The following is a 27,872-nucleotide window of genomic DNA, read 5'->3' on the forward strand; positions in this document are numbered from 1 at the left end:
GTGGGTATTGAAATGTATGAGCTTGGCAGCTGCATGTACTGTATTATGAACAGGAGTGATGCCAGTGTTTGGAGGGGAAAGTTAATGAATAAAGGTTTACAGTAGTCAGTATAACATAGTATCATAGTAACATGGTAAGTTAGGTTGAAAAAAGACACACGTCCATCAAGTTCAGCCTTTTAACTTTTTTAACCTGCCTAACTGCCAGTTGATCCAGAGGAAGGCAAAAAAGCCTCTCCAATTTGCATCAGAGGGGAAAAAATTCCTTCCTGACTCCAAAATGGCAATCGGACTAGTCACTGGATCAACTTGTACTATGAGCTATCTTCCATAACCCTTTATTCCCTCACTTGCCAAAAAGCCATCCAACCCCTTTCTTCACAGCTCTCACTGTAAAAAACTCCTTCCAAATATTTATGCGGAACCTCTTTTCTTCTAAACGGAATGGGTGACCTTGTGTCAGCTGGAAAGACCAATTGGTAAATAAAGCATTAGAGAGATTATTATATGATTCCCTTATATATTTATACATAGTTATTATTTCGCCCCTTAAACGCTTCTTCTCCAACGTGAACATCCCCAATTTGGCCAGTCTTTCTTCATATCTGAGATTTTCCATACCTTTTACCAGCTTAGTTGTCCTTCTCTGTACCCTCTCTAATACAATAATGTCCTGTTTGAGTGATGGAGACCAAAACTGTACGGCATATTCTAGACGGGGCCTTACCAGTGCTCTATAAAGTATAAGAATGACTGATTCCTGCTGTGAATCAATGCCCCTTTTAATACAGCTCAAGACCTTATTTGCCCTTGATGCTGCTGACTGGCATTGCTTGCTACAGCCAAGTTTATCATCTACAAAGACTCCAATGTCCTTTTCCACAATTTGCCTAGTGCAGTCCCATTAAGGGTATAAGTGGCTTGGATATTTTTACATCTCAGGTGCATGACTTTACATTTATCAACATTGATTCTCATTTGCCACTTAGCTGCCTAGATTGCCAGTTTGTCAAGATCCTGTTGCAAGGATGCCACATCCTGGATGGAATTTATTGAGCTGTATAGTTTTGTGTCATCTGCAAACACTGATGATACATTACTAACAATACCCTCCCCTAAGTCATTAATAAACAAGTTAAATAAAAGTGGACCCAATACTGAGCCCCAAGGGACCCCAGTAAGAACCTTACTTCAAGTAGAGAATGAACCATTAACAACCACCCTCTGTACCCGATCCTGTAGCCAATTTTCTATCCTTAGTTTAGAAAGCAGTCGTTTGTGGGGCACTGTATCAAACACTTTGGAAAAATCCAAATAGACCACATCTACTGCCCCCCCACACTGTCCAGCATCTTACTTACCTCATCATAAAAAGTAATCAAATTAGTCTAACATGACCTATCCTTCATAAAACCATGCTGCTTGCTGCACATAATGTCATTCACTAGGACAAAAATTTTTTTTTTTAACTTCTTTATTAATAGCAGTCAAATATGTTGACAACAATACAGAATGTAATATTGTACAGACATTGTACCTTTCACACCAAAATCAAGGTCACATAGTAGCTGAACGAAGCATTCTGTTAAAAAGCCGTATCAGGAATAAACACGTGCAATAACACATATCCGAAATACAGCCAAACTGTAAATACGAGAAATAAAAAAACAAATAAACATATGGAAGGTTTCCCAAAAAAAAAAAAAAGGGGGGGGGGAAAGGGAAAAGGATCAATCACACCATGTAGTGGAATCTGCTTCAGCTTTAAGTGAGATTCTTGTTTTGATGCAAGTTGAGAGATGAGAGAGAGGGCCAGAAAAAAAAGCAAATAGAAAAGTGTCCAGACCGTGGGTCCTCCAAGCTTATTGAGTATTTTTTCCTCTGTAAGTTACCCACGGTTGCCAAATGGCATCATAAGTGGGGACTCGATTTTCATTATGCGCCGCCATTAATTCCATATCCGCTCTTACATCCATTGCTGATAATATGTGGTCAATTGAAATTGGTCCTCCAGGTTTCCAAAATTTGGCAATCAAGCTAGTGGTAGTGTTAAATAGGTGAAAAAGTAACTTTTTCGTAAACTTAGGCACATGGTCCGGGAACATCAGTAGCAATGCCACTTGTGGATCATAGGGGATGTCTAATTCCAGACCAACCGTTATAATAGCAAACACAGATTTCCAAATGAGCTGCGACAGTGGGCAGTCCCACCACATATGAAGCAGAGTTCCAGACTGACCACAGTTTCTCCAGCAAAGTGGGGAATGAGATCGTGAAATTTTGTGCAAAGTTGTCGGAGTAAGATGCCACCTATAGATCAATTTCTTGTGGGACTCTAAGTGGTTAGTGCATCTGGTAGCACCTGATAAAATTTGCGCCGCTTCTAACCACTTATCAGGATGGAGTGACAATTGAAGATCTCTGTCCCATTTAATCATATACGGATATTTGTATATTAAAAGTCACTCATTTGTCTCTGTAACAGTTTAATGTATTGTGGCGGGAGATCTACTTGAATGGTTCGAAATAGATACAAAATTTTCGGCAAGGCCGTCATCTTTACGGCATTAATTCTGCCAGTCCATGAGATATATGAAGGTTTCCATTTAAGATACAGTTCTTGAAGGGCTTTCTGCAGGGGTATATAATTGTGCTTATACAACAACTCAGGGTCTTTAGGGACCCGAATGCCAAGATACGTGAGAAAGGACTCTCTCCACTCAAATAGATAATTACTTTTAAGAAGTCCCACCTCCTGAGCTGAGACGTTAATTGGTAGGGCCTGTGTTTTTTGAGGATTAATTTTATACCAGGAAACACGATAAAAGGAATCAAGTTCTCGGAAGACATTGGAAAGTGTAATGTGTAAATTAGTCAATGAAAGAATCACGTGATCGGCAAAAAGTCCAATAGTACTATTGCCAAGTTTTGTTGGGATTCCCTTAATATCCTGATTTTGTCTAATTTTGATAGCCAGTGGTTCTACTAGAAGGGCAAAGATCAAAGGGGATAAAGGGCACCCTTGTCTTGTACCGTTGGTGATGGTGAAGGCATCCGACAGGATCCCCGATGTCAGAACTTTGGCGGAAGGCTTTGAATATAGCGGTACGATCGCCCGCAAAAAGTTATCGCCTAACCCAAACTTATTAAGTGTCTGCATCATAAACCCCCAATGGATCCTGTCGAAGGCCTTCTCCGCATCTAATGACAATAGTAAGGTTGGGAGTTTATTGCGTTTAATAATATGAAGTAAATTATGAAATCTTCTGGTGTTGTCGGGGGCTTGTCGTCCAGGGACGAATCCCACCTGATCATAATGGATAAGATGTGGTAAAACAGTATTCAACCGGAGTGCCAAAATTTTAGAATAAAGTTTGAGGTCAGTATTTAATAAAGATATAGGCCTGTAGTTACTGCAGTGTTCCAAAGCCTTTACCAGGTTTGGGGATAGTCGAGATGTGCGCTTGGAGAAATTCAGGTTGTATTTTCCCTGTATCCATAATAGATTGAAACACTTTTAATAAATGGGGGACTAAAACAGCAGCATAATGTTTGTAATAAAAGTTGGTGTAGCCATCAGGCCCAGGGGCTTTACCTAATTTTAACAATTTTATAGCTTTGAGAATTTCGTCTGTAGTTAGGGGGGCGTTTAGTAATTCTAGTTGAGATGCAGAAGGCCGTGGAATGTGAATTGAGTCCAAATACTGTTGTATAACCTCTAGTGTAGGTTGTGGTTCAGCGGTATTACTGGAGAGGGTGTACAGGGAGGAGTAGTAGGAGGCGAACTGGTTAGCTATCTGAAGCAGATCAGTAATCTTGAGTTGTCTCACTTTTAGATATTGAATTCTCGTACAGGCCTGTTTTTTTACGTAATTGTGAAGCTAAAAGCTTGTCTGCCTTATTACTTTTGGTGTAGTATAGTTGCTTAAGAAGTTTTAATCTGTACTCAGTCTTAACGTAAAGAAGCTTTTGTAACTCAAGTTTGAGTGCTTGGATTTTGTCCACTAGGACTTGAGAAGGATGTAAATAATAATCATGTTCAGCCTGCTGTATTTGGTGTTGCAATCCCCGAGTGTGAGATTCCCTCTTCTTACGAAGATTAGTAGCTTGCGAGATAAGCTCCCCATGCATTGTAGCTTTATGGGCTAACCAAATGGTTTGGAAATCCATCCCTGGAGTAACATTGTTCACAAAATAAGAAGTTAAGGAATGTCTCAAGTGTTCCTGAATATCCGGATGAGTTAGAAGAGAGTCATTTAATCTCCAGGGGGAAAAAGTTTTCCTGTCTGGGGACAAAGTGAGTTCAATTCCAACGGGGGCGTGGTCTGACCAAGATTGTGTCCCTATCCATGCTGTTTTTGTTTGGACTGTAGTTTGGGAGTCTAGCAAAATTAAATCGATTCTAGAATGAGTCAAGAATCTGGGAGAATGAAAAGTGTAGTCTTTTTCTGTCGGGTTCTGGGCTCTCCAAATATCTATAAGAGCAAAATTATGTAAAAGGTCTTTAAACTTACGGGACTAAATGTGACCTTAGCACCTATTAAGATGGAGACACCTTTAGATTTAGTAGGAGAGAGAGCATGAAAGTCATGTGGGTAATGTCGATTACGAAATGCTGGTTGGTGTGATTTTTTAAAGTGGGTTTCTTGAAACATCAACACATCTGCTTTAAATTTGTAAGCCTCGTTAAGCGCTAGGTTCCTCTTTTGAGGGGTGTTTAGCCCTCTAGCATTCAATGAATATAATTTAACCATAATATGTATGACATGATTGCTTCACCACAAGTTGGATCAACAGAACATCTAAAGTCAAAGCTGAAACCCATATATACAAACAGTGCAAGAACATTATTATGCTAAGATCCTGTAAAATAAAAAAAAAATAAAAACGGTCTAGATAAGGCATGAATCATACAGTGAGAGACCTGTAAAAAAAATAATAAAAAAAAATGGGAAACCTTCCGCAAAAAAACTGTGATTAAGCATCCTCGGATGGCGCAAGTAAAAAAGCAGAGCTGCACCCAATTAGATCCCAGATGGTGTCGAAACTGGGAGTATGGGGGGAGGAAAAGAGAACTGTCATCCGTTAGCAATGCCAGCAACAGTGCTGGTATCAGCCAGAGAGGAAACAGGCGAATTAGGAGAAATTATGCTCCAACCTCTTGAGCCATAGTTGAGGTAGATGAGGAGATAGAGACATGTTGATCAGGAGAATAAGTAAAGTTAGCCAAATACATTACCCCTCCTGCCAATCTTTGCGCAATCGTTGTATTTGCTTAGGTGGAGGGGATTTTGGCGGAGAATCCAAAGTGTTAAGCAGGTTCCATCTGCGCAGGACTTTTCTGGCTTCTTCTGGAGAGGGCAAAGATGTAACCGTGCCATGCCTGTTGACCAAAAGTTTCACTGGAAATCCCCAGCGGTAGGGAATACTGTTGTCCCGAAGGATTTTGGTAGTGTCCAGGAATGCCCGTCGCTTTGCCAGAGTAGCTTGAGATAAATCAGCATAAATTTGTAAATCCGCATATTGGGACGGCCAAGCTTCCTTGCGGCGAGCAGAGCGTAGTAGCTTTTCTTTAACATGAAAAAAATGCAGTTTGGTAAGGACATCCCGCGGAGCTGTGTCTGGAGCGCTACGCGGTTTGGGAATCCTATGGATTCTGTCAATTAACAGTTCCAATGGCGGGGTATCAGGCATAACTACCTTTAGTAGGCCTATCAGGTAATCGTCCAGGTCTTGTGCTAACACCGACTCCGGAATACCCCGCAGTTTCAGGTTATTTCTGCGAGAACGGTCTTCCAAGTCTGCTACTTTGTTAGCAAGTCGTTCAATTTCTTTCGCTGCCTTATCATGGTTATCCGCCAAGTCGTTATGGGCGTCAGCGTACTCACCCATTCTGGCTTCAATATGGGACGTGCGATCACCGATTTCCTGCAGTTCCGCACGGATGTCCGTAGACAGTTGTTTAATGTCGGCTTGTAGGGTATGCTTGAGGTCTAGAAGCATAGTTTTAAGCTCCTCAGTCGAGGAGCGTTGCAAGTCTGCTTCCTGCCAGGGCTCCGAAATGTGATCAGGCTGCGTGGCCTCCAAAATCAGCAGTCGTTTGCACCGCAAAGTAAGATGTGACAGTGGAACCTGCTTTTTTTTGCTGAAGTTTAGGTGCCATACCTCTCCGAAGTATGTAGATGGAAAAATATCCGTGGAATCACTCAGTCCTCGTGCTAATTATCTGTTTGTGGCTCAGTACAGCACGGAGCTCAGAACTTATGCGTCCATGTGCATTGGTAGTTGGCTCCGCCCCCCCACTAGGACAAAATTTTGAATGTGATCCATTAACAAGCCTTCAAATAATTTGCCCACCACAGATGTCAAACGTACTGGCCTATAATTGCCAGGCTGAGATCGTAATCCCTTTTTAAATATTGGAATAACATCAGCTTTTCTCCAATCCATAGGTACCATACCAGATGAAAGTGAATCTGAGAAAATCAGAAATAAGGGCTGGTGTAAAACTGAACTAAGCTCTCTTAGAACCCGGGGGTGTATGTCATCAGGCCCTGAAGCCTTGTTTACATTAATTTGTATTAAAGCTTTACAGATCATATCCTGAGTAAGCCACTGACTAGATTGAGTTGAGCCATCAGTGCAGCTATGAAGTGAGCCTGGGAACTCAGAATCCTCTATTGTATACACTGAAGAAAAGAACTGATTTAGCACATTTGAACACACAGCAGTCAGTTATTTGCACTTACTCCCTTCTTGCACCCAGCATGGACAGCAAACACCAACGTCTTAAGGTTTTTAATGTTGCTTAACACTTAATTCACATGCAACAGTTAGATCACATGCTTAGCAGCTCCCACACTCGATTTGAATTCACAGAGTTATAGTTTAAAAAAAAAGAAAAAAAGAGAGTATTGGTGACATTATGGGGCAGATTCACTAAGCTCGAGTGAAGGATTCGAATGAAAAATACTTCGAATTTCGAAGTATTTTTTTGGTACTTCGACCATCGAATTGGTTAAATTCGTTCGAATTCGAACGAAATCGAACGAATCGAACGAAAAATCGTTCGACTATTCGACCATTCGATAGTCGAAGTACTTTCCCTTTAAAAAAAACTTCGACCCCCTACTTTGGCAGGTAAAACCTACCGAAGTCAATGTTAGCCTATGGGGAAGGTCCCCATAGGTTTGCTAACCTTTTTTTGATCGAAGGATTTTCCTTCGATCGTTGGATTAAAATCCTTCGAATCGTTCGATTCGAAGGATTTAATCGTTCGATCGAACGAAAAATCCTTCGATCGATCGAACGAAGGATTAGCGCTAAATCCTTCGACTTCGATATTCGAAGTCGAAGGATTTCAATTCGAGGGTCGAATTTCGAAGTATTTTTAACTTCGAAATTCGACCCTTAATGAATCTGCCCCTTAGTGATGGGTGGATACATTTGCCAGGCATGGATTCGCCCAATGTTTTTGCAACAAAAAAAATTGTTGCAGGTCAAAATTGTTGACGCTCATTGACTTCAATGCAATTCACAAATTTTTGGAGTTTCACGAATTTTTCGGCAAAATGGGACAGATTCACCCATCACTAGTGACGTTTTGGTGTGCGATATATGTTGGTATTATAGAAATTTTCCATAGGTAAAAGTGACTTGTTTTAGAAATTGTTGTATATAAGTAGTGAAAGAGAGGCTACCCAGTCTCCCCATTCTGTTTGCTTCCTCACTCCCTCTACAATTGTGCACATGCCTGTTGAGTCACGTGTCTATTGGCTGCCCCTAATTCTGACACTTGGGCTTATGGAGAGGGATGATATTAGAGTCATAGATATTTTTGAGATATCCTAGGTGTTCTCTGCACTTTAAGCAGAGAGATATGAGTTGGGTTTAAATGGGAATTACTTGACTGTCACAAACAATGACCACTTCCTGGAGAATGAACACAAGGCATGTCAAGTGAGCATTTCTTTTTTTATGTATAGATGCTACATTTTATAAAACTTGAATGTTATCTTATTGATTAAAATCTGATTAAAAACTCAATTGGAAAAAATCATTGTATTGGTCTATTCATCATTTTTAAAGGGTCTACAAACTCTCAAAAATTACTTTAAAATACTGCATACATTTTAAATGGCAAAATTTTACATTCAAGTTTTTGAAAACATAATTAGATTCAAATTGTGGTAAATATTAAAATTCAAATGTTGATGAATCACCCTGTATGTCTACTAATATTTTTATAAAGCACATTACAGGTGTATCGAATCCCATATGTCATTGTACAATGATTGTTTTCAAATATGTTATGTCATCCTTTTTACATATAGATTCAAGTAAAACAAAGCAATATACTTTATTAGAATAAAAAGCATATCTGTGTTTTGCAGCCTTTAAGTGAAGAAATGAAAGAATCGTTATGTGACAAATCCCAGATTCATTCTTTAAGGGACGAATTATATAAATGTGGACTCTTTCCTGGCAAATGGATAAAAGTTTGGTTCGATCGTCTGACCCTGTTGGCACTATTGGACAGGTACCTATTTTTTTGAGGCCGGCTCCCCCATTCCCTCCCAAAATGTTTTTGTACAATTAACACAAGTACTCTGTATTATAGAAAGGCTGCTTTATCTGTAAAATTCCTGGCCATAAGCATTCCAGACCACATATCTCATTTACTAGAATTTTAACTGTTATGCAACTCCTTGCACCTTCAGTTATATGCAGAACTACCAGCACCTTTGCTGTTGAGCACAGCTGAAAGCATTCAAATCCAGACTCCTAAAATATTACTAGCTAATCACTGGGGGTAGAGTGCAGATAACATGTAGGCTAGTTGGAGCCCTGTGCTTCTGTGGGCAATGATAACTATAGCTGAAGCTATGGGTCAGTGCCGTAACTATAAAGTGGCCTTATAAGGGAATGTTGCCAATCACATGCAATTTCATAAATTAACCATGCAAAATCGTGGGAATGTGGGAGGGGGAGACCCCAAAGTTACACCACTGCTATTGGTGCATTGTTACTTCAAACCATTCCCCCCAAATTAAAATTATTCTGCATACCCAGAAACACTTGCTAGGGATATCCCGTACATCAGAATGTGCCATTTGTAAGTATAACATTTCAGTTTGGCCCATATAAAAATGGCCAAATTGTAGATTATATATATAGTAAAATAAGTATTAATTGGCCCTTAAATCTTCTATGCCACTCTAATTTCCTCATTTTTGTAATAATTTGTATTTCTCTACTTCTTCTAAAGAGACACTCTAGTACATTATTTGTCTTTGCTTTGCAATTTTTAATCCATCACACATGCATGAATAATTGAAGTACATAAACAGAACCAGGCTGACGAATTGCCATTATGAAGATAGAACAGCTACTTTTGCATCTCATTATGCACATCACATACTCCATGCTAATACCCCACATGTGTCCCTTCTTTATGGCAAAAAGTCTCTAGAGAATTTTCCCCACTACAACTGTATGAGGAAAATGCACTGGTACATTTTAATAAATAGTTTACACCAGGAGAAAATTTACCACATTTCTCTTGCAACAGTACACACAATTTTTAGTAAATATGAGATATGTTGTGAAAATACACCTGCAAACAGAGGCAAATGATGAATTAGATAAAAAAAAATTTTTTAGTAAATATGCCCCTTAAAGTCACCCATTCTCTTACTAGCTATCTTCTTGACATATTATAAATGTACATGTCTCCCTATGAGCTCTGCTATTGTGCCATATTGTTACCACATCTGTAACATATGGCATATGCATAATACCTAACAACCAAAAACAAATTATTTCTGAACAAGTAAACACTGAAGCAGCTAACATATAAGCATGCACAGAACCCTTATTTTGCACCAATGGTAACTCTCCTCTCCCAGAGATAGTATTACCTACAACATTTAGTTACCCAGAAAAAGAGCTATTATAGAAGATTAAAGTTTCATTTGTTGCAATCCAGATGACCCATCCACCCCAGATAATTTTTTTTCTGTATTCAAACCAATTACTTAATTGAGTCTTATATTTTGCAGAACTGAAGATGTTGGAGAAAATGTCGTGGGTGTCTTATTAGCCATCCTTGTTTCTTTTCTCGGATATTTGGTTCTGAGTCAAGGACTTTTTAAAGACATCTGGATATTGCAGTTCTGTATAGTCATAGCTAGTTGTCAATATTCACTTCTAAAGGTAAGAGAACAGGTATTGGAAGTGTTATCCATGCTGATCTAACACAAATATAGACAGTTCGGTAACTTGGGTGTCCCTGGTTCTTAATACTGTAATTAATTGTTAATTTGCTTGATTTTACAAAAGTCTCTCAGCATGTTACTTCTATATGGAACAGTACAAGCAACTAATAAATAACTCACAAGTACATTTTATTGACTGTATCTGCCCAGGAAGGGTAGTACTCACTCAAAAGTTCAGAATCCCTTAGTACAAGGCCTGCCCAGTGGAACTTCTGTGGGATGTCTCTTTATCCCTATGTCTGTACACTTGAGTCTTTACTCTATCAGACGATTCCCAGTGTACTGCTTGACAAAAGGGTTTGGCTCTGAAACATTGGACTTCCAAATTAAATGTGAAAAGTATTTTTTACCGTGCTTGAAGTAGCTTTATGTACCAATGAATTATTTTATATTACCCCTGTACTAACCCTTTGTAAAGGGTCCCATCGGTCAGGCGCAGTTCCATACCTTTAGGCATGCTGACCGGTGGATCTGTGCTCTTCCTGCTGTGAGCATGCATCAGGTGGTGCGTCGTGATGCTGCACAATGACATCACAAGCGCGCACATTGTTTACAAACAATTTTAGAGATGTATTCTATTGGCTATCCTTTCTGTCCTTCATGCTCCTCCATTCCTGATTGGTTCTTCAGCCCTTAAAACGCTCTCTCACTTCCCTTTGCCCAAGCTGGCTTCTGGTTATCCGCTCAAGGTTTTTGACTCTCTGCCTTGATAGCGACTCTGATTCTTGCCACCTGACCTGACCTGGTTACGTGTCTGCCTTCTCCTTATCTGTGCTGCATTTTGCCCTGGTTCTGGGGCCCCAAAAGGGTGTCGGTGAAGACTGGGGTTGGCAGGGGTTTCCCTGTAACATAGAAGGGTTTCCAGCGGTCTCCCAGGGCTCCACTCTAACAGATTATTACAGTTAGCTTGGGCCATATGGTCCACCTACCTCCCTGTCTTGTTAAGCGCTTAGAGGTTCAAGAGGCACAACAGATGCATCTTTCTCAGACTCTGCAGCAATTCTTGCTTCTGCTAACAAGCCCCTCAGGGTGCTGTGGGTATGCCACCCAAGATCTCTGCACCTCTTCGATACAATGGTAATCTGGAGAATTGCCGTGGTTTCCGTCAACGTGATTCCAATGCTTTTCTCGCTGCCTGCCCAGAAATCTTTGATGCCCTAGGTTGTAAGGAGAATGTGTCTGCTCGTCTCCTGAGAATTATGCAAGGCTCACTTTCTGCAGCTGAATATGTCATTGATTTCCGCACTTTAGCAGCGGAGGTGTCTTGGAAAAATGAGGCCTTAGTAGTGGCTTTTTGGAATGGCCTCAATGATTCTCTTAAAGATTAATTAGCTGCACGGGATCTTCCTCCTCTTTTTGAATAATTAGCTACAAAACTTTGTATTACCATTGGCAATTATTCTATTGTGGAGTATGTCTAATTCCTGATAATTCAGCTTTACTGCTCCTTGCTTTCTACAACTCACCATTCAAATCAGATGCAAAACCTTGTGTAGGGACCTATAGAATATCCTATCCCTATAGAGTTAATCCCCTACCTTTTGTATGTAGTTCTCTTTTCCCTTGTTATTGGGCCAAGCCCTTCTAACTGGTAAAGTGTAACACCCACACCTATTGGACAAAGAGTGTAATGACACTCCCCTGCCACACTGCTATATAGTGTTGTGCAGGGAGTGTCCTCTTCCTCTTTGGCTCCTGGTGCTGCTGCTAGGTGAATCCCCATTGAGCCTGGGATCACCATAGGCCCCAGTAAGCATTTACCCCAGAGGGACCTGACACCTTTGGTGCTAAGTCGGGGACCAGTTAACCCCGTGAACAAGGACCAGCTAAGATAGTAAGATCTTGTTATAGTCTCTCTAGGAGAGAAAGACAGAGAGGTGTAGCAGAAAGAGCAGTTGTCGCTCCAACGAGGATTGTAGTAGGGAGTAGCTTCCCACAAGGCCTGTTTGCCTTTAGAGCAGGGAACTCAGTTGATAGGCATCTAGGTGAGCAAAGGACTACCTGTACCCTTACTGATCGATCCCGATCCCCTCACTGTGCAACGTCGGTTGAACTGGGAATTGATGTACACCTATCTGCAATATCCTTTGGGAGTCGCACCTGTTTGACTGTGAACCTTGTACTGTCCAAAGTGATTCCACCTGCTGTGTCCTCAGTATATTTGTAAGTAAACCTGTGGTCATTTGCCTCTGGCATAATAAATCTGTACTCCTGTTTTACCTTTTTAAAGAACCTCCTGGCGTCCATTATTCTATTTTACACTTAAATGCCTGTGAGTTGTAGTTCAACTACAGTTTAAAGGGGAAGCTTCCATTTGGCGAAGGCTCTGTCCTGGGTGAGGATTCGCAATGTAACCCATGTTCACTACCTAGCCGGTCACCCTTAACTCCTAATTGGCAGAATAGGCCAAGAAAGCATTACACTTGTATTACCATTGCCAATTATTCAATTGTGGATTATGTGTTAAATATTATATTGGTATAAGTTTATCTAGCACATCTGGCTCAGTCCCATGAATTGTTTAATTACTGATGTTCTGTTAGATAACCAGACTAGGAGATTCTTCTGTCTTTAAACTTGTCTTCATTAATCAACTGCCGGCCCTCATCCATGTGACCCCCTTGCTGTATATCAGGACATTCACTTTAGGGGAAGCATGGCAGTAGAGCAATGGCAGATTTAACAACTTAAGTACAGCAAGTCAAAGTACAGAAAGTTTAAGTAAAACGTATAGAGTTAGACAGTGTTGGACAGCAGTTGGATTGAAATCTCTCAAACATTGAACATCTCATCAAGACTACATCACTACTCATCATTACCTCTATAAACAAAATAAGATTATACTGTTTAACTATGTTTAATTTGATTGATTTCTTTTTCTCTCTCTCCTCTATACTTCTGCATATATCCTCTGCACTCCAACACCCATCAAATTGTAATCTCCTCTTCACTGCTCCCATCACCCTGTCTCAATCTAAGCACACTGTCTTGTATTGTTAAATCTCTTATCCCCTCTCAACTCATTAACCCTTTCTTGCAGGAAAAGCCCTAACTGCCAAGCACGTAGTACCTACGTTTTTGGCTGCAAAGGGCTCCTCTCTGCATCAGCGGCGATTGCCGCTTCTGCAGAGGGTTCTGGTGCTCTCCCCACCCCCTAGGCAATGAATAGGGAGAGAGCAGGGGGAGGTCACGTGGGTCCTGAGACGCAATTGTCGCAGGACCCGCCTACAGTTATGCAGACATGTATTTGCACATTGTCTGCCTGTTCCAGCCAGCCTGCTGCTTCCTGCTTCTTGAACTCTGCTTTAGGACCCCCCCCTTAGCTACCCAGCACCCTGCTGGACATCAGAACTGTAAGTAGCAGTAGTTTATTTTACAGTTATACACAAATTTACACATATTACTAAGTTAGCTTTATTCTTTTTTTTTTTATAATTTTTTTTTTTGCAATTTTGTACATGTCAGAATGTGAATTTTACAAAAATATATGTTTTTAGGGGGGTCTGTTGTGCTGTTAGGGGGTCTTGTGGCACAATACGCAGTCACTGGTCTATGTTCACAGAAGGCGAAAAGACAGCAGAGAAAATTCAAATGCACTAATTTTTTTGGAGGTCCACACATCCCAGATGCTTTGGTATATCTATGCATATTGGACATCAAACTGTTCAGTAGACCCTTGGCATCAATATTTAGGGTGTTTTACAATTGTATGTATGAAATTACTCAAGATAAATGTGACCAGTTGCAATATTTTTAGACAATTTTCAGAAATGTCATAAAAATCACTGCCTTTAGCGTAGCTTTGCAGAATTATAGTTTGGAGTAGAAAGACATACAGTAATTACCTATTTTGGATTTGTCAGAATGTGTACTTTCCAAAAATATATAGTTTTCGGGGTTATATGTGCTGTTAGGAGGGTATTGTGGCACAATACACAGTCACGGGTCATTCTTCACAGAAGGCAAAAAGATGCACTATTCAAATGCACTAATTTTATTTGGGGTCCTCACATGCCAGCTGCTTTGGTATATCTATGCATATTAACATAGTAAGTAAGGTTGAAAAAAGACACACGTCCATCAAGTTCAACTTTTTGGCCAGTCTTTCCTCATAGCTAAGATTTTCCATACCTTTCACCAGCTTAGTTGCCCTTCTCTGTACCCTCTCTAATACAATAATGTCCTGTTTGAATGATGGAGACCAAAACTGAACGGCATATTCTAGATGGGGCCTTACAAGTGCTCTATACAATCGGAAGAATGACCCCCTCCTCCCGTGACTGGCATCAAACTGTTCAGCAGACCCTTAGCATCAATATTTAGGGTGTTTTACAATTGTATGTACAAAATTGGGGGAGATAAATGCGGCCAATCGCAATATTTTTATACAATTTTCAGAAATGTCATAAAAACCGCCTTTAGCACCTTTAGCATAGCTTTGCAGTATAGTAGTTTGGAGTAGAAAGGCATGCATATGGATTTTAGATTCATCAGAATGTGTACTTTCCAAAAATAGCCCCTTGAAAAATGCTGTAAATGTGTTGATTTTCCAGTATTTGGAATATTATTCACATAACAGGTGAGTGATTGCTCACCAAAATTAATTACACCTCAAAGGAGATGATGATTAATACAATAGATCTGTCACTTAAATTAAAGTGCACTTAAATATGAAGTGTGAGAGTTGTTTTAACAGAAACCAAATCTGGGAATACTGAGCAAAGCAACCCATCTATTGCCCACTCGTCAGCAAATTCACTCAACCGTCCAGTAAACACTGCCTAGGTGTACTCTGCTCGGATGCAGGAACGCAGCAGCACCGGGAACAAAGCCTCTACCGGTAGAGGATTCCCACCTTCCAAACATTGCTTTCTAGACTTATGAATTGCTAGTTTGGCTAAAGCTAGGGGCAAATTGAAGAGAAGGTCTTTCTCTCGATTGTCCCGGGATACTGGGCGTCCAAAAATAAAAACATGAGGGGAAAAATTTAACCAGAACTGCAGGTGAAGTTTCCTCAAAAGAGGTTGCAGTCTGGCACATGAAAAATAAGCATGAAACACGGACTCCCCTTTGCCACAGAATGGGCAAACAGCCGAGGAGTCTGTAAAATGGACCAAGTACTCTCCTGTGCTCAAAGCACCATGGAGCACTCTCCAACTCAAGTCTCCAGTGGGTCTGGGCACCAGGCTGAAATAAAGGGCTCACCACTGGGGTTTTTCACCCTCATTAAACACCCGCCTCCAGATGGTATCATAACGGGAGACAAGAGCAAGAAAGTATACAGTGTGGAGCATGAGGGAGTACAATAGCTTTCTTGTCATGTCATAAAAGCATGTCGAGGTAAAATTCTCCAACTGGCTCAAGTTGGGAGAAGGAGGTGTGTCAGGGGATTGACGGGTCTTGGGTGCTATTTTTATGGCTGGAGGTGGAGAGTTCCAATGTGGATGTGGTTCTCCACCACGTAAAACCCCATCAATAAATGTGTGAGATTCAGGAGAGAGGTTATTTTTGATCTCCTGGAGCAGACGATGTGGAACTCTAGTGGTAAGGTACCCCATGCGTGGCATAACTGCCCGAGCTGACCTCTCGAAATCCAGGAAATCCCCCAACTCTGGTTAGCTGAGCCCTGCAAAGGCGGTGGCGGATGCTGGTGGACTCCAACATTCTAGTCTTTAAAGATGGATTGTAAAGTAGGGGCTCAGTTAGAATGTCCTCCCCCTGAATGCCTCCTTGCCTTTGCACAGTTACCATGCTCCAGGTTTTTAGAGTCTCTTGGTAGTAAGCCGGCAATGGTGAGAGACTTCTTAAGAATCCTTCAGGTTCGATGACAAACAATTGCCGGTCATACCCCATGTTGCGTACCTGATGATAAAAGCTGGATGCTAGGGTACACCACTGTGGAGAAGGATCTGCATACAAGTATCTCTGTATCTGTTGGAGACGGAAAATATGTACTTGAGAGCGTATGCATACAACTCCCTGACCTCCCTCTCTCAAGGGTAGGCTTGAAACACCTGCAGAGACCCAGTGCTTTCCCATCCAGAGAAAGTCCAGCAATCTTCTCTGGATTTTAGCAATGAATTCTTGGGTTGGGCTAAGACATGTCAGCCTATACCAGAGTTGAGAGGCCACCAGCTGGTTAATCACCAAAGCCCTCCCCCTCATAGAAAGCATTTTAGCAAGACCCTTCCACTTTCCCAGGCGGGTAAGAACATGCTCCTCAAGTTCAACGAAATTCTGTGGAACAGGACGCTCTTCAGCTGACAGATAGACACCTAAATATTTGATGACTTTAGTCTCCCACGAGATGTCGCAAAAAGCAGAAGGCAAAGAATCTACATGTAGATGACCTTCCAGAAGGCCTGAGCTCTTGGTCCAGCTGATGAGGCAGCAACGTAAACCTCTTGGCATTCTTGTGCTCGCTCAAGATCAACTAGGTCCTGGGCCACAAGGATGACATCATCAGCATAGGCTGAAAGAACTACCCTAATGTCAACTTCCCTGAGCACCAGTCCTGTAAACCTCTTCCTTAGTAGGCACAGGAAAGGCTCAATGGCCAGTGCATACAGCTGTCCCGACAAAGGACATCCTTGGCAAACTCCTCGTTTGAAGGCCAGAGGTGCAGTCAGAGACCAGTTGATTTTAACTAGACACTCTGCAGAGGCGTACAGTGTTTTCAAAGCTATAGGCTTGCAGAGTGCCTAAAAGATATTGGTGGTTTACTCTGTCAAATGCCTTCTCTTGATCAAGGGAGAGAAAAGTGAGAGATAGACCAGCCTTCTGGGAAAAATTTTAAAAATCCCGAACCAGAAATACATTGTCAAAAATTGTCTGGCCGGGGACTGTATAGGACTGGATGAACCACCTCTGTCAGCACAGACTTGAGCCTGAGTGATATAGCTTTGGCTACAATTTTATAGTCTGTGCTGAGCAATGAGACCGGTCGCCAATTCTTAATAAGGCAGAGATCCCCCTTCTTAGGTAGCAGTGATAACACTGCTCGAGGACAAGAAAATGTCATCTCACCAGTCTTGAGGACCTCATTGAGAGCCCTATGGAAATCATGTCCCAAAGTATCCCAGAAGAACTCTACAGTCAGTCCGTCCAGCCCTGGAGATTTATTATGGGGCATTAAGTGGAGTGCTTGAGGGAGTTCATTCCGAGTGATTGGTTTTTCCAACCTCTCTCTTCTCCTCTCGCTAACCACTGGAATCCCATTCCATAGCTCCCTGCAGGTATCTGGAGAGATGGGATCCGGAGAAAAAAGGTTCTGATAGAAGGACCGGGCTCTGTCCTGGATAGCCTCCGGATCTTCAAGGGGGGTGCCATCCTCCGCAAGAAGGCATGTGATTTGTTTTCGGATCCCCTTCTTCTTCTCCAGAGCATAGAAGAATCACGGGCCAGGATCCATCTCACAGAGTAACTGCATACGGCTTCGCACATAAGCACCACGAGCCTGTCGCTGTTCCATGTTACGTAGTCTCTTTCTTTTCTACATATTCACACTGCATAGCTTGGTCTTCAGAGCCTGCCAGCCTTTGCTCAAGATCAAGCACCTCCCTATTCAGAGCCTCAATCTCTGTGTTTTGCTGTCTGCTCAAACATTTTGTATACTTTTGACATAAGAGCTTTAGGTGAACCTTGCCTACATACCAACATTTCCTGGACTGCCTTAACAAACCCTTCATCCTTTAATAAGCTGTCTTTGGACAGAGATGGTGCAACTGCCACTATCAAGGAAGCACAATTGTGATCTGAGAAAGGTGCCAAGCTAATAGTACTGGACCGGACTCCTGACATAATATGGCTTGATATATAAAGCCTATCAATCCGGGACTGAGACACATGGCCATCCCTCACCCTAACATGTGTGAAAGCATCTGTTTCTGGGTTTTGTTCTCTCCAGATGTCAACCAATGAGAAATGGGCAAGGAGTTCCCGCAAAGCTGATTCAGATGCATGCCTTTTCTGGGGAACATTTCGGTCTTCGCCAATTTAACACCAAGGGTGTTCTTAAGAAACATCTTGAGTTCCTCACCTGGGATGATTGGTGTAGAAGGATTTGACACAACTGTGTCAACCTCTTCTTCAATGTTCCCTTCATCCATGAGCTCTTCCTGGCTAAGGGATTGATAATTTCCCCTCTCCACTGGAGCTTTGAGAATTTCTTCACAAGAAGCTGCAGGAGAAGGATCAGAAGCACCTGCTATCTGGAGACCCTGCAATGGGAGGTATTTGACTCAGGGGTAGCTGATGGAATTGGCTCCTTAACAACAGGAGCTTTAAAGGCTTGATGGGCAACCTCTGCCCTTTCCACTGTCTTCTGTGCTTCATGAATGGCAGAAACATTGAGGTCAGTGGAAGAGAATGGAGAAGAGATCTTAACATGCACAGTAGACCTCACAGAGTCTGTCTGGCTATCCTCCATATTTACAACTCCAGCCTCATTATCCTCCCTCGCAGCATTGTCTGCAGGATCCTGTATGGGGGTTATCCCAATATTCTCCATTTCTTGGAGTGAAATACCCTGAGGCACTAAACACTGTGTAGTTCCCAAAGCTCAACACCTCAGGAACACTTACAGCCCACTCTGCAGGGGTCTCATTAGGTGTCCCTTTATACTCCAGGGGAAGATCTTCTGTTGGAGACAGATGCAGCACCCCTGACTCTGTGGGGAGACCCATAATCCCCTGTTCAAGTTTCTCCAGACCATTTATCTCATCTTCCCCAACTGGGTCTATAGGTACATGGTCTGGCACTAGTTGACTGCATCCAACAGTTGGACCAGACAATATTACCACATGAGGAGCAGATGTTTTGCTGCCCTTTTTTCCCTTGGATGGGGGTGCTCCATCATTGACTACTGAAACCCACTCCAGTTGCATTTAAATGTCCTCTTCTTTTTCTTGTCATTTGAAGAGGAAATGCTACTCTCTGCTTCCACCATGACAGTTGCAGCACTGGGGGATGCATTGACATGCCTCCCCCCCACTTCTCTTTTGCTGAAGTTGAAATGCAGTCTGCAGCCTTATATAACTTGAGTGAAGAAGGAGGAGGTTTGGAGGTTTCAGAGGTGGGTTGTGTAACAACCATCTTGAAGTTCTTTACTGAAGGGAATTTCTCCTTTGATGAGCCTGCAGCAATAGCTGTAGCAGGGTATGATGTTAGAGGTACTGGGGGCAGGAACAGGGACTGTGGTCTTAATATGCCCTTTGGGGCAACTCTGGTGAGTGTGTGCCAGGTTCTTGCAAAGGAAGCACCTCACTTCTTCTGTGCTGTAAAAAAATTTATACAGCACCCTCCTCAAATGGAACACCAAAGGATCCCTCAATAGTATCTTGACCCCAAGGCAAAAGTAATTGCACCTGCCTTTTAAAAGAGAGGATATGTCTCAATCTGCTCTCCTTGCAATCCAATGTAATTTTAGAAATAGTTGACTTTATTTCATGAGGGTTTGCAGGTGGGGTAGCAATAAGTGGTCTTGCAGGAAGAAAAGACTATCTTTATGCCTAATCCTTCTAGGGGTTCTACAGGGATATAACTACCCCCTACTGTGATGCCTCTCTGCACAAGCGTATGCACTGCAGTTAGTGTACAGGCAAATATTATGGCTTTCGCATACATTTTACTTGCTGCCACTATTACAGAGGGGCCCACACTTCAGTTGCAGCTTTTATGTAAGCCTCTAGTCTATGCCATGAGCTCCTGACATTATACATCTAACCCCATGCTTCCTTATAAGCTGCTCTACCCCAGCAGTGGCTTGGCTTGGGTTGTTTCCAGTAGCTACTGCCTGTGCAAATTTTTTAGCAGGGGTCACATTGGCTGCAACAACAGAAATAGAAGCAGTGGAGCTTTTTGACAAAGTCTGCAACTGGTGCTTTTTAGCAGAGCTACAGCCGGTTCTTTTACTTTTTCCTTTAGGAGCCTGAGGTATTTTTTATAATTTTGTTTTTTATTCCCTCCCATTATTTTCCAAAACAATCCACAAAAAAGGAAGCTTAATTCTATTAATCAACGAAAAGTAAATGCAACAATGAGAAGCTTTAGCTGGACGAGGGTTAATGTGAGCAAATGCCTGGGAGTTGCACTGCTACTAGAAAAGATTTAATTTTCTTAAATCCTTCTCCCTTTATCTTCTCTCCTTACAAAACAAGGATAAAAATAAAAGCACACACACAATCTGTGCAAATAGTGGTAGATTTCAGCTGAAACAAAATAAAACAACAAGTGAAACTGATACCCAGGTGCGGGGGAGGGGTAGGGGATATGTCAGTGAGTTTGTAGCCCACAGGAAGTGAAGGAAACTGAGCAATTACTCACTTTCTGGATCAAAATAAGAATCAATTTTAAATAAAGTAAATCAACTCAAAACTCCCCAAAATTCACACCAAGTAGCTAACACCTTCACACACCAAATGAGAACAAAAAAAATCTGCTGTCAGGACTTACCCTGGTGGTCTAGTGGGCAGCGGGGTCCACCGCCGCTCCTTCGGCGTGGAGGCCCGCTGCGCAGCTTCTCCTTCCTTCCTTCCTGGTGCCGGTTTCCTCTAAGGCACGTGCGCCGCGCATGCTCGTTTCTTAAAGGCGCAGTAACGCTGGCGTATGACGTCAGCGCGCAGTGGCGCCAAATTCAAACAGTTAAAAGCAGAATTCAGTATTCAGCTTATTGCCCATTGTTAGGTTCAATTAGCTTGTTCCTGGGTGTTTGTGCTGAGTGATTCCAGTTGGATCTACTGTGTTTGACCCTTGCCTGCCTGCTTACTACTCTGACCTCTCCAATCCTGACCTTGCCTGCCTGAAACTATGTCGATCTCTCCAATCCTGAAACCTTGGCTTGTCCTCCGACTATTCTACGATCTCTAATCCTGATTCTGGCCTGTCTGACTATTCTATCTGCTTATGCTGGCCCGGCCTGCCTGTTCCTGGTGGCTTCCTATCTTCCAGCATCCTCGTAAACATTTGTGCCCCATTGCCTGCCAGAACTTACGCCTTGCATCTCTCGGTAAGTCCAGGTGGCATCTGAGTAAGCTGAGGGCTCCTCCCGAGGCCAACGGCGTTCACTTAACTGGTGAAGTACGAGCCGAGACCAGGGTGCTTGGCATCTGTTCTGGTGTTGGGTGCCGACCTTGACATCTGCCTTAGACAGGGATTTCTCTGATTAATCTGAAATCAAACAGAGAGCTATCTTTTTTGTGTCTTCTCCAGTATTTGGAATTACAGAACTGATTACTAGTATGGGGTGTCTGGGGCCCCTATGCTCCACCTACTTAGGTGTACCAATACATATTGTGCATCAAACTGTTCAGTGGTTTAGGGTGTTTTATCTTGGTATGTAATGATATGTGGGAGATACAATGCTTCAGAGTTGGAGTATTGAGGTGATTTTTGGAAATGTCATAAAAATTGGCAAATGTAAAAAAGCTTTGAGGCTTGGTACTTTGGAGTAGAAAAACGTGCGTACCCATTTTAGATTTGTCAGAATGTGTTCTTTCCAAAAATATATGGTTTTCTGTGGTGAACATACATTTTTGTACTTTTGCCCTTCCAAACATGCTGTAAATGAAAAAAATACCAACTTGGCCAAATTGGCTGGCAGTGAAAGGGTTAAACAATACAATGCTCGCACTGTCAAATCTAGGTCTCGCTTTCATTATTACTGTTACTTGCAGCTGGGGACATCTCCCCAAACCCTGGTCCCACTCACTCATTCCTCCTCTCACCTATTCCCACTGTCAGGCATTTGACAATGTTTCCAGTCCAGTCTTGAGGCTTGGTACTTTGGAGTAGAAAAACGTGCGTACCCATTTTAGATTTGCCAGAATGTGTTCTTTCCAAAAATATATGGTTTTCTGGGGTGGACATACATTTTTGTACTTTTGCCCCTTGAAAAATGATGTAAATATGTTGATTTTGCAGTATTTGGAATTACAGAACTAACTCATATGGGATGTCTTTGTTCACATACTTGGGTGTACTTATGCATATTGGGCATCAAACTGTTCAGTGGACCCTGAGCTTTCAGATGTAATGGGTTTTATCTTGGTATGTATTGATATGTGGGAGATACAATGCTTCAGAGTTTGAGTATTGAGGTGATTTTCCGAAATGTAAAAAAAATGCCAAATGTAGGAAAGGTTTGCGGCTTGGTACTTTGGAGTAGAAAGGCATGCATACCCATTTTAGATTCGTCAGAATGTGTACTTTCCAAAAATATATGGTTTTCTGTGATGAACATACATTTTTGTACTTTTGCCCTTACAAACATGCTGTAAATGAAAAAAATACCAACTTGGCCAAATTGGCTGGCAGTGAAAGGGTTAAACAATACAATGCTCGCACTGTCAAATCTAGGTCTCGCTTTCATTATTACTGTTACTTGCAGCTGGGGACATCTCCCCAAACCCTGGTCCCACTCACTCATTCCTCCTCTCACCTATTCCCACTCTCAGGCATTTGACAATGTTTCCAGTCTCTAAAACTTTACGCACGTCTAATCCGGCAAACCTTAATTACATAAAGCCAGCACCCTCTCTGCCTTTCTCATGTGCCCTCTGGAATGCACAGTCAATCTGCAATAAACTAACTGCAGTCCATGATCTCTTTATATCCAAATCCCTTCACCTTCTGGCTATCACTGAAACATGGCTCTCTCCCACAGACACTGCTTCACCTGCTGCCCTCTGCTATGGAGGCTTCTCACTTAGTCACACCCCTAGACTGGACAGCCATCATGGCGGTGGGGTAGGATTTCTTCTCTCCCCCAAATGTAGGTTTCAAAATCTAACCACACCAACTTCTCTCTCCTTCACTTCTTTTGAAGTCCACAGCATAGGTTTGTTTTCTCGAATCTCTCTGCTTGTTGCTGTCATATATCGCCCCCCTGGTCCCTACTCTACTTTCTTGGATCACTTTGCTGCTTGGCTTCCATAATTTCTCTTCAGCGAGATACCTGCTCTCATTTTAGGTGACTTCAACATCCCCATTGCTTCTCCTGCCACCTCTATACTCCTCTCTCTAAAAACTTAATTTGGACTCTCTCAGTGGAAATTTCAGACGTGCAAACTTTGACAGTATAAGGGCATCTCTGAAACATATTAAGTGGGAAATGCTTTTCACAGGGTTAAACACAGAACAAAAATGGGAAGTCTTTAAAATGCTGCTTAATAAATATACTTGTCAGTATATTCCACTTGTAAGCAAGGGGTGTCGTTGCAAAGCAAAACCTTTTTGGTTCAATAGAAGAGTTGGTGTTGAGGTGGGTAAGAAAAGACGTGCTTTTAAGGCTTTCAAGTTAGCTGGTACAGCCAAAACATTTATAAGGTACAAGGAGGCCAATAAATCATGCAAAGAACTATAAGACAAACTAAAATTGCTATAGAAAAGGATATTGCAGCAAGCAGTAAAATCCAAAATTATGTTTTTAAATATGTTAATAGTAAAAAAATGAAGCAGGAAGGGGTGGGACCCTTACTATCAGAGGGGGGTCAGCTGGTTGATGAAAACTAAATAAAAGCGCAGATTCTGAACTCATATTTTTCATCTGTCTACACAAATGAGGAACCAGTAAGTGAAGGTTTCCTTCTTAACAGTCCCAATTCTAGTAATACAACTAATGATGCATGGTTCACACATGAAGAAATTCAAAAGAGACTAGAACATGTTAAGATTAACAAAGGTCCAGGATTTTTCAGGATTCATTGAGATTTGGCATAGTGCCGAGAGACTGGCGAATTGCTAATGTGGTGCCTCTTCAAAAAATCATCCCGTTCTCAGCCTCAAAACTATAGGCCAGTAAGTCTGACGTCAGTGGTAGGAAAGCTTTCCGAAGGGTTAATAAAGGATAAGATACTGGACTTCATAGCAAATCATAATACTATGAGTTTGTGCCAGTATGGTTTTATGCGTAATAGATCTTGACAGACTAACTTAATTTCTTTTTATGAGAAGGTAAGCAGAGACCTCGATTCTGGGATGGCAGTGGATGTGATTTACTTAGACTTTGCTAAAGCATACAGTGCCACACAAAAGATTACTGGTTAAATTAAGGAATGTTGGCCTGGAACATAGTATTTGTACCTGGATAGAGAATTGGCTAAAAGATAGACTACAAAGAGTAGTGGTAAATGGAACATTTTCTAATTGGACCAGTGGAGTACCGCAGGGCTCTGTACTAGGTCCCTTGCTTTTCAACTTGTTTATTAATGACCTGGAGGTGGGCATTGAAAGTATTGTTTCTATTTTTGCAGATGATACTAAATTGTGCAGAACTATAGGTTCCATGCAGGATGCTGCCACTTTGCAGAGTGATTTGTCTAAACTGGAAAACTGGGTAGCAAACTGGAAAATGAGGTTCAATGTTGATAAATGCAAAGTTATTCACTTTGGCAAAAATGATATAAATTCAAGTTATACACTAAATGGCAGTGTGTTGGGAGTTTCCTTAAATGAGAAGGATCTAGGGGTCTTTGTAGATAACACGTTGTCTAATTCTGGGCAGTGTCATTCTGTGGCTACTAAAGCAAATAAAGTTCTGTCTTGCATAAAAAAGGGCAATAACTCAAGGGATGAAAACATAATTATGCCTCTTTATAGGTCCTTGGTAAGGCCTCATCTGGAGTATGCAGTTCAGTTTTGGACTCCAGTCCTTAAGAGGGATATAAATGAGCTGGAGAGAGTGCAGAGACGTGCAACTAAATTGGTTAGAGGGACGGAAGACTTAAATAATGAGGGTAGACTGTCATGGTTGGGGTTGTTTTCTCTGGAAAAAAGGCGCTTGCGAGGGGACATGATTACACTTTACAAGTACATTAGAGGACATTATAGACAAATGGCAGGGGACCTTTTTACCCATAAAGAGGATCACCGTACCAGAGGCCACCCCTTTAGACTAGAAGAAAAGAACTTTCATTTGAAGCAACGTAGGGGGTTCTTCACAGTCAGGACAGTGAGGTTGTGGAATGCACTGCCGGGTGATGTTGTGATGGCTGATTCAGTTAATGCCTTTAAGAATGGCTTGGATGATATTTTGGACAGACATAATATCAAAGGCTATTGTGATACAAAGCTCTATAGTTAGTATAGGTATGGGTAGATAGAATTTAATTAAAAGTAGGGAGGGGTGTATGTATGGATGCTGGGTTTTCATTTGGAGGGGTTGAACTTGATGGACTTTGTCTTTTTTCAACCCAATTTAACTATGTAACTATGTAACTACAGTATGTTCTAGTCTCTTTTCAATTTCCTCATGTGTGAACCATGCATCATTAGTTGTATTACTAGAATTGGGACTATGTAACTATGTAACTATCCCTAAACCAAAATTTAAAAAATTCTTCTTTCTACTTAGATGTAGACTATTTTAAACTTTGCATTTAGATTTCATGATTGTTCTCCTTTAATATTTATAAGTAGTCTTGTTTTCAATTCACATTATTTTGCATTAAGAAGAATACTCAAATGTATTATTTATGTTTATGCTGCTGTTGTTGGAAGCTGTTTAACATAGACAAGGCATTGTTTATATTCATCATTGATATTACTTTATATTATTTATGTAGTATAATTATGTTCAATTGCAGAATACTGTACTAAGATATTTTTTCTTCTATTGTCATTTTTTTTTCTTTGGCTTAGAGTGTACAACCAGATCCTGCTTCACCTATACATGTAAGTTCTATATTTGATAAATGATCATGGTGCAAATTAAAGTGTAAGGACAATAGCACGTGGTATGTTTTGATTTGCAGCTCATGGGGAAATGGCAAAATTCTGGCAAATAGACATGAAGAGTGATCACTCTGGTCCTGCTGGTGCAGTTGTGGATCAGGCAATTGTCATTTAAAAATGCTCACTTGACTTCTAGCTCACTGACAGTGAGCTAGAAATAGTGAGGTGCAAAATGTCATGTACCATTGCCTTTAATGTGCAAATTTTCCTAGAGGAAACCCTGATATACATACACTGCTATTTAGCACAGTCCCTGTTTTGATTTGAAAGTTATGTTTTATTGTTTGTTGTAAAACTTTTTATTACTTAATACTTGCTATTTGTCATTTTATTTCTGTTCGAATATACATGTAATTATGAAAATAACGTTTAGTAATAAATTTACATTCATTTAATTTTAAGTATATTGCATTTTCTTTGATAGCAGCTGGAAAATAAATCACATACTTTCAGTTAAAACAAATACTATCTGCACTTGACAGTGTAGAAATTAGAGGGGTCGTTTTCACAACAAAATTAATATTAATAAGCCTTATTTTATTGTTTAACCTTTTTACTGCCAAGAACGTAGCTCCTACGTTCTTTTGAAAAAAGGCTTTAAGTGCCAAGAACGTAGGAGCTACGTTCTCTACTAAAACAGCGCTCTCTCTGGACGCACAGCAAAATCAGCGCGCAGAGAGGAGCGGTTAGCAGCAGAACCCCCTAGGCAACGAGCATACCTGAAAAAGATCAGTGATCCTCCACTCCACGGCAGCACAGAGACGCAGCAACAGCTTACTTGTCTCAGCACCAGCAGCTCACATGTTCCAGCTCCGCCTACGCACTTCCTGCTGCAGTGACTCAGCAATCCTGAACCCTACAGCACTGAAAAGGACTCCTCTTCATCTAGAGTTGGTAAGTGCCTCTTTTTTTTTTTACTTATTTACAGGTATTTACATACATATACAGGCATTTACAGGCATTTACATATACACAGTACACATACTAGTAAAAGTAGTTTTTTTTCTTCTTTTCTGATTTTTCACACATATGCACACATTTATACACTTTTTAGAGCTGTACATCCATGCATACACAAACACAGTGTTTTTTTTTTTTTACTTTTTTTTTGTTTTTTTAGTTCTTCATTTTCTAAGTTTCCCCTATGTTATTTCCCTAAAAGCTTAAGATTTCACAGCATGACTACTGGATCAAGCATTCTGACCACTAACCACGTTGTCGGATCAGTTATTTTGTTATTTTGTTGATTTTCCTAATTGTATTTGATTTTTTGTGATTTTTATTGCAGTTTTATGCTTGCATTGTTTTTCTTTATGTAATTTTTTTAGCATCATTTACACTTTGATAATTTGGGGTAGAAACACATTTTCAGCAATTCTATGTTTGTCAGAATGTGTACTTTCCAAAAATATATGGTTTTGGGGGGTCTTTGTACTGTTACGGGGTCTAACGACACATTATATGCAGTCAGTCGAATTGACAGCCAAAAAATTCTTATGCACTATTTTCATTTGGGGTCCGCACGTGCCCACCTGCTTTTTTAGGCGATTTTCAGAAATATCATAAAAACCACTGCCTTTAGCGTTGCTTTGCAGTATGTACGTTTGGAGTAGAAAGACAGTTGTAGCAAATTTTTATTCAGCAGAATGTGTACTTTCCAAAAATATATGGTTTTTGGGGGTCTTTGTACTGTTAGGGGGTCTTACAGCACATTATATGCAGTGAGAGTGCTATGTTCACAGAAGACGAATTGACAGCCGAGAAAATTCTTATGCACAGTTTTAGCAAATTTTTTTATTCGGCAGAATGTGTACTTTCCAAAAATATATGGTTTTCTGGGGTGAACGTAGTTTTTTGTACCTTTGC

At 41.1% G+C, this 27,872-nt stretch overlaps 1 protein-coding gene across 3 annotated transcripts in view; it reads left to right on the forward strand.

The window, feature by feature from the left end:
• pcnx2.L (pecanex 2 L homeolog) overlaps positions 1-27,872 on the forward strand; it is a 643,210-nt gene that overhangs the window by 262,846 nt on the left and 352,492 nt on the right. For all 3 annotated transcript variants that reach the window (XM_041562821.1, XM_041562822.1, XM_041562823.1), the window contains 3 exons: positions 8,394-8,539; positions 10,062-10,215; positions 25,914-25,946. In XM_041562821.1, coding sequence (XP_041418755.1) covers positions 8,394-8,539; positions 10,062-10,215; positions 25,914-25,946 — 333 coding nt within the window. The remainder of the gene's footprint in view (positions 1-8,393; positions 8,540-10,061; positions 10,216-25,913; positions 25,947-27,872) is intronic.

Source organism: Xenopus laevis, chromosome 5L (assembly GCF_017654675.1).
Source record: "Xenopus laevis strain J_2021 chromosome 5L, Xenopus_laevis_v10.1, whole genome shotgun sequence".
NCBI classification, from domain to species: Eukaryota; Metazoa; Chordata; class Amphibia; order Anura; family Pipidae; genus Xenopus; species Xenopus laevis.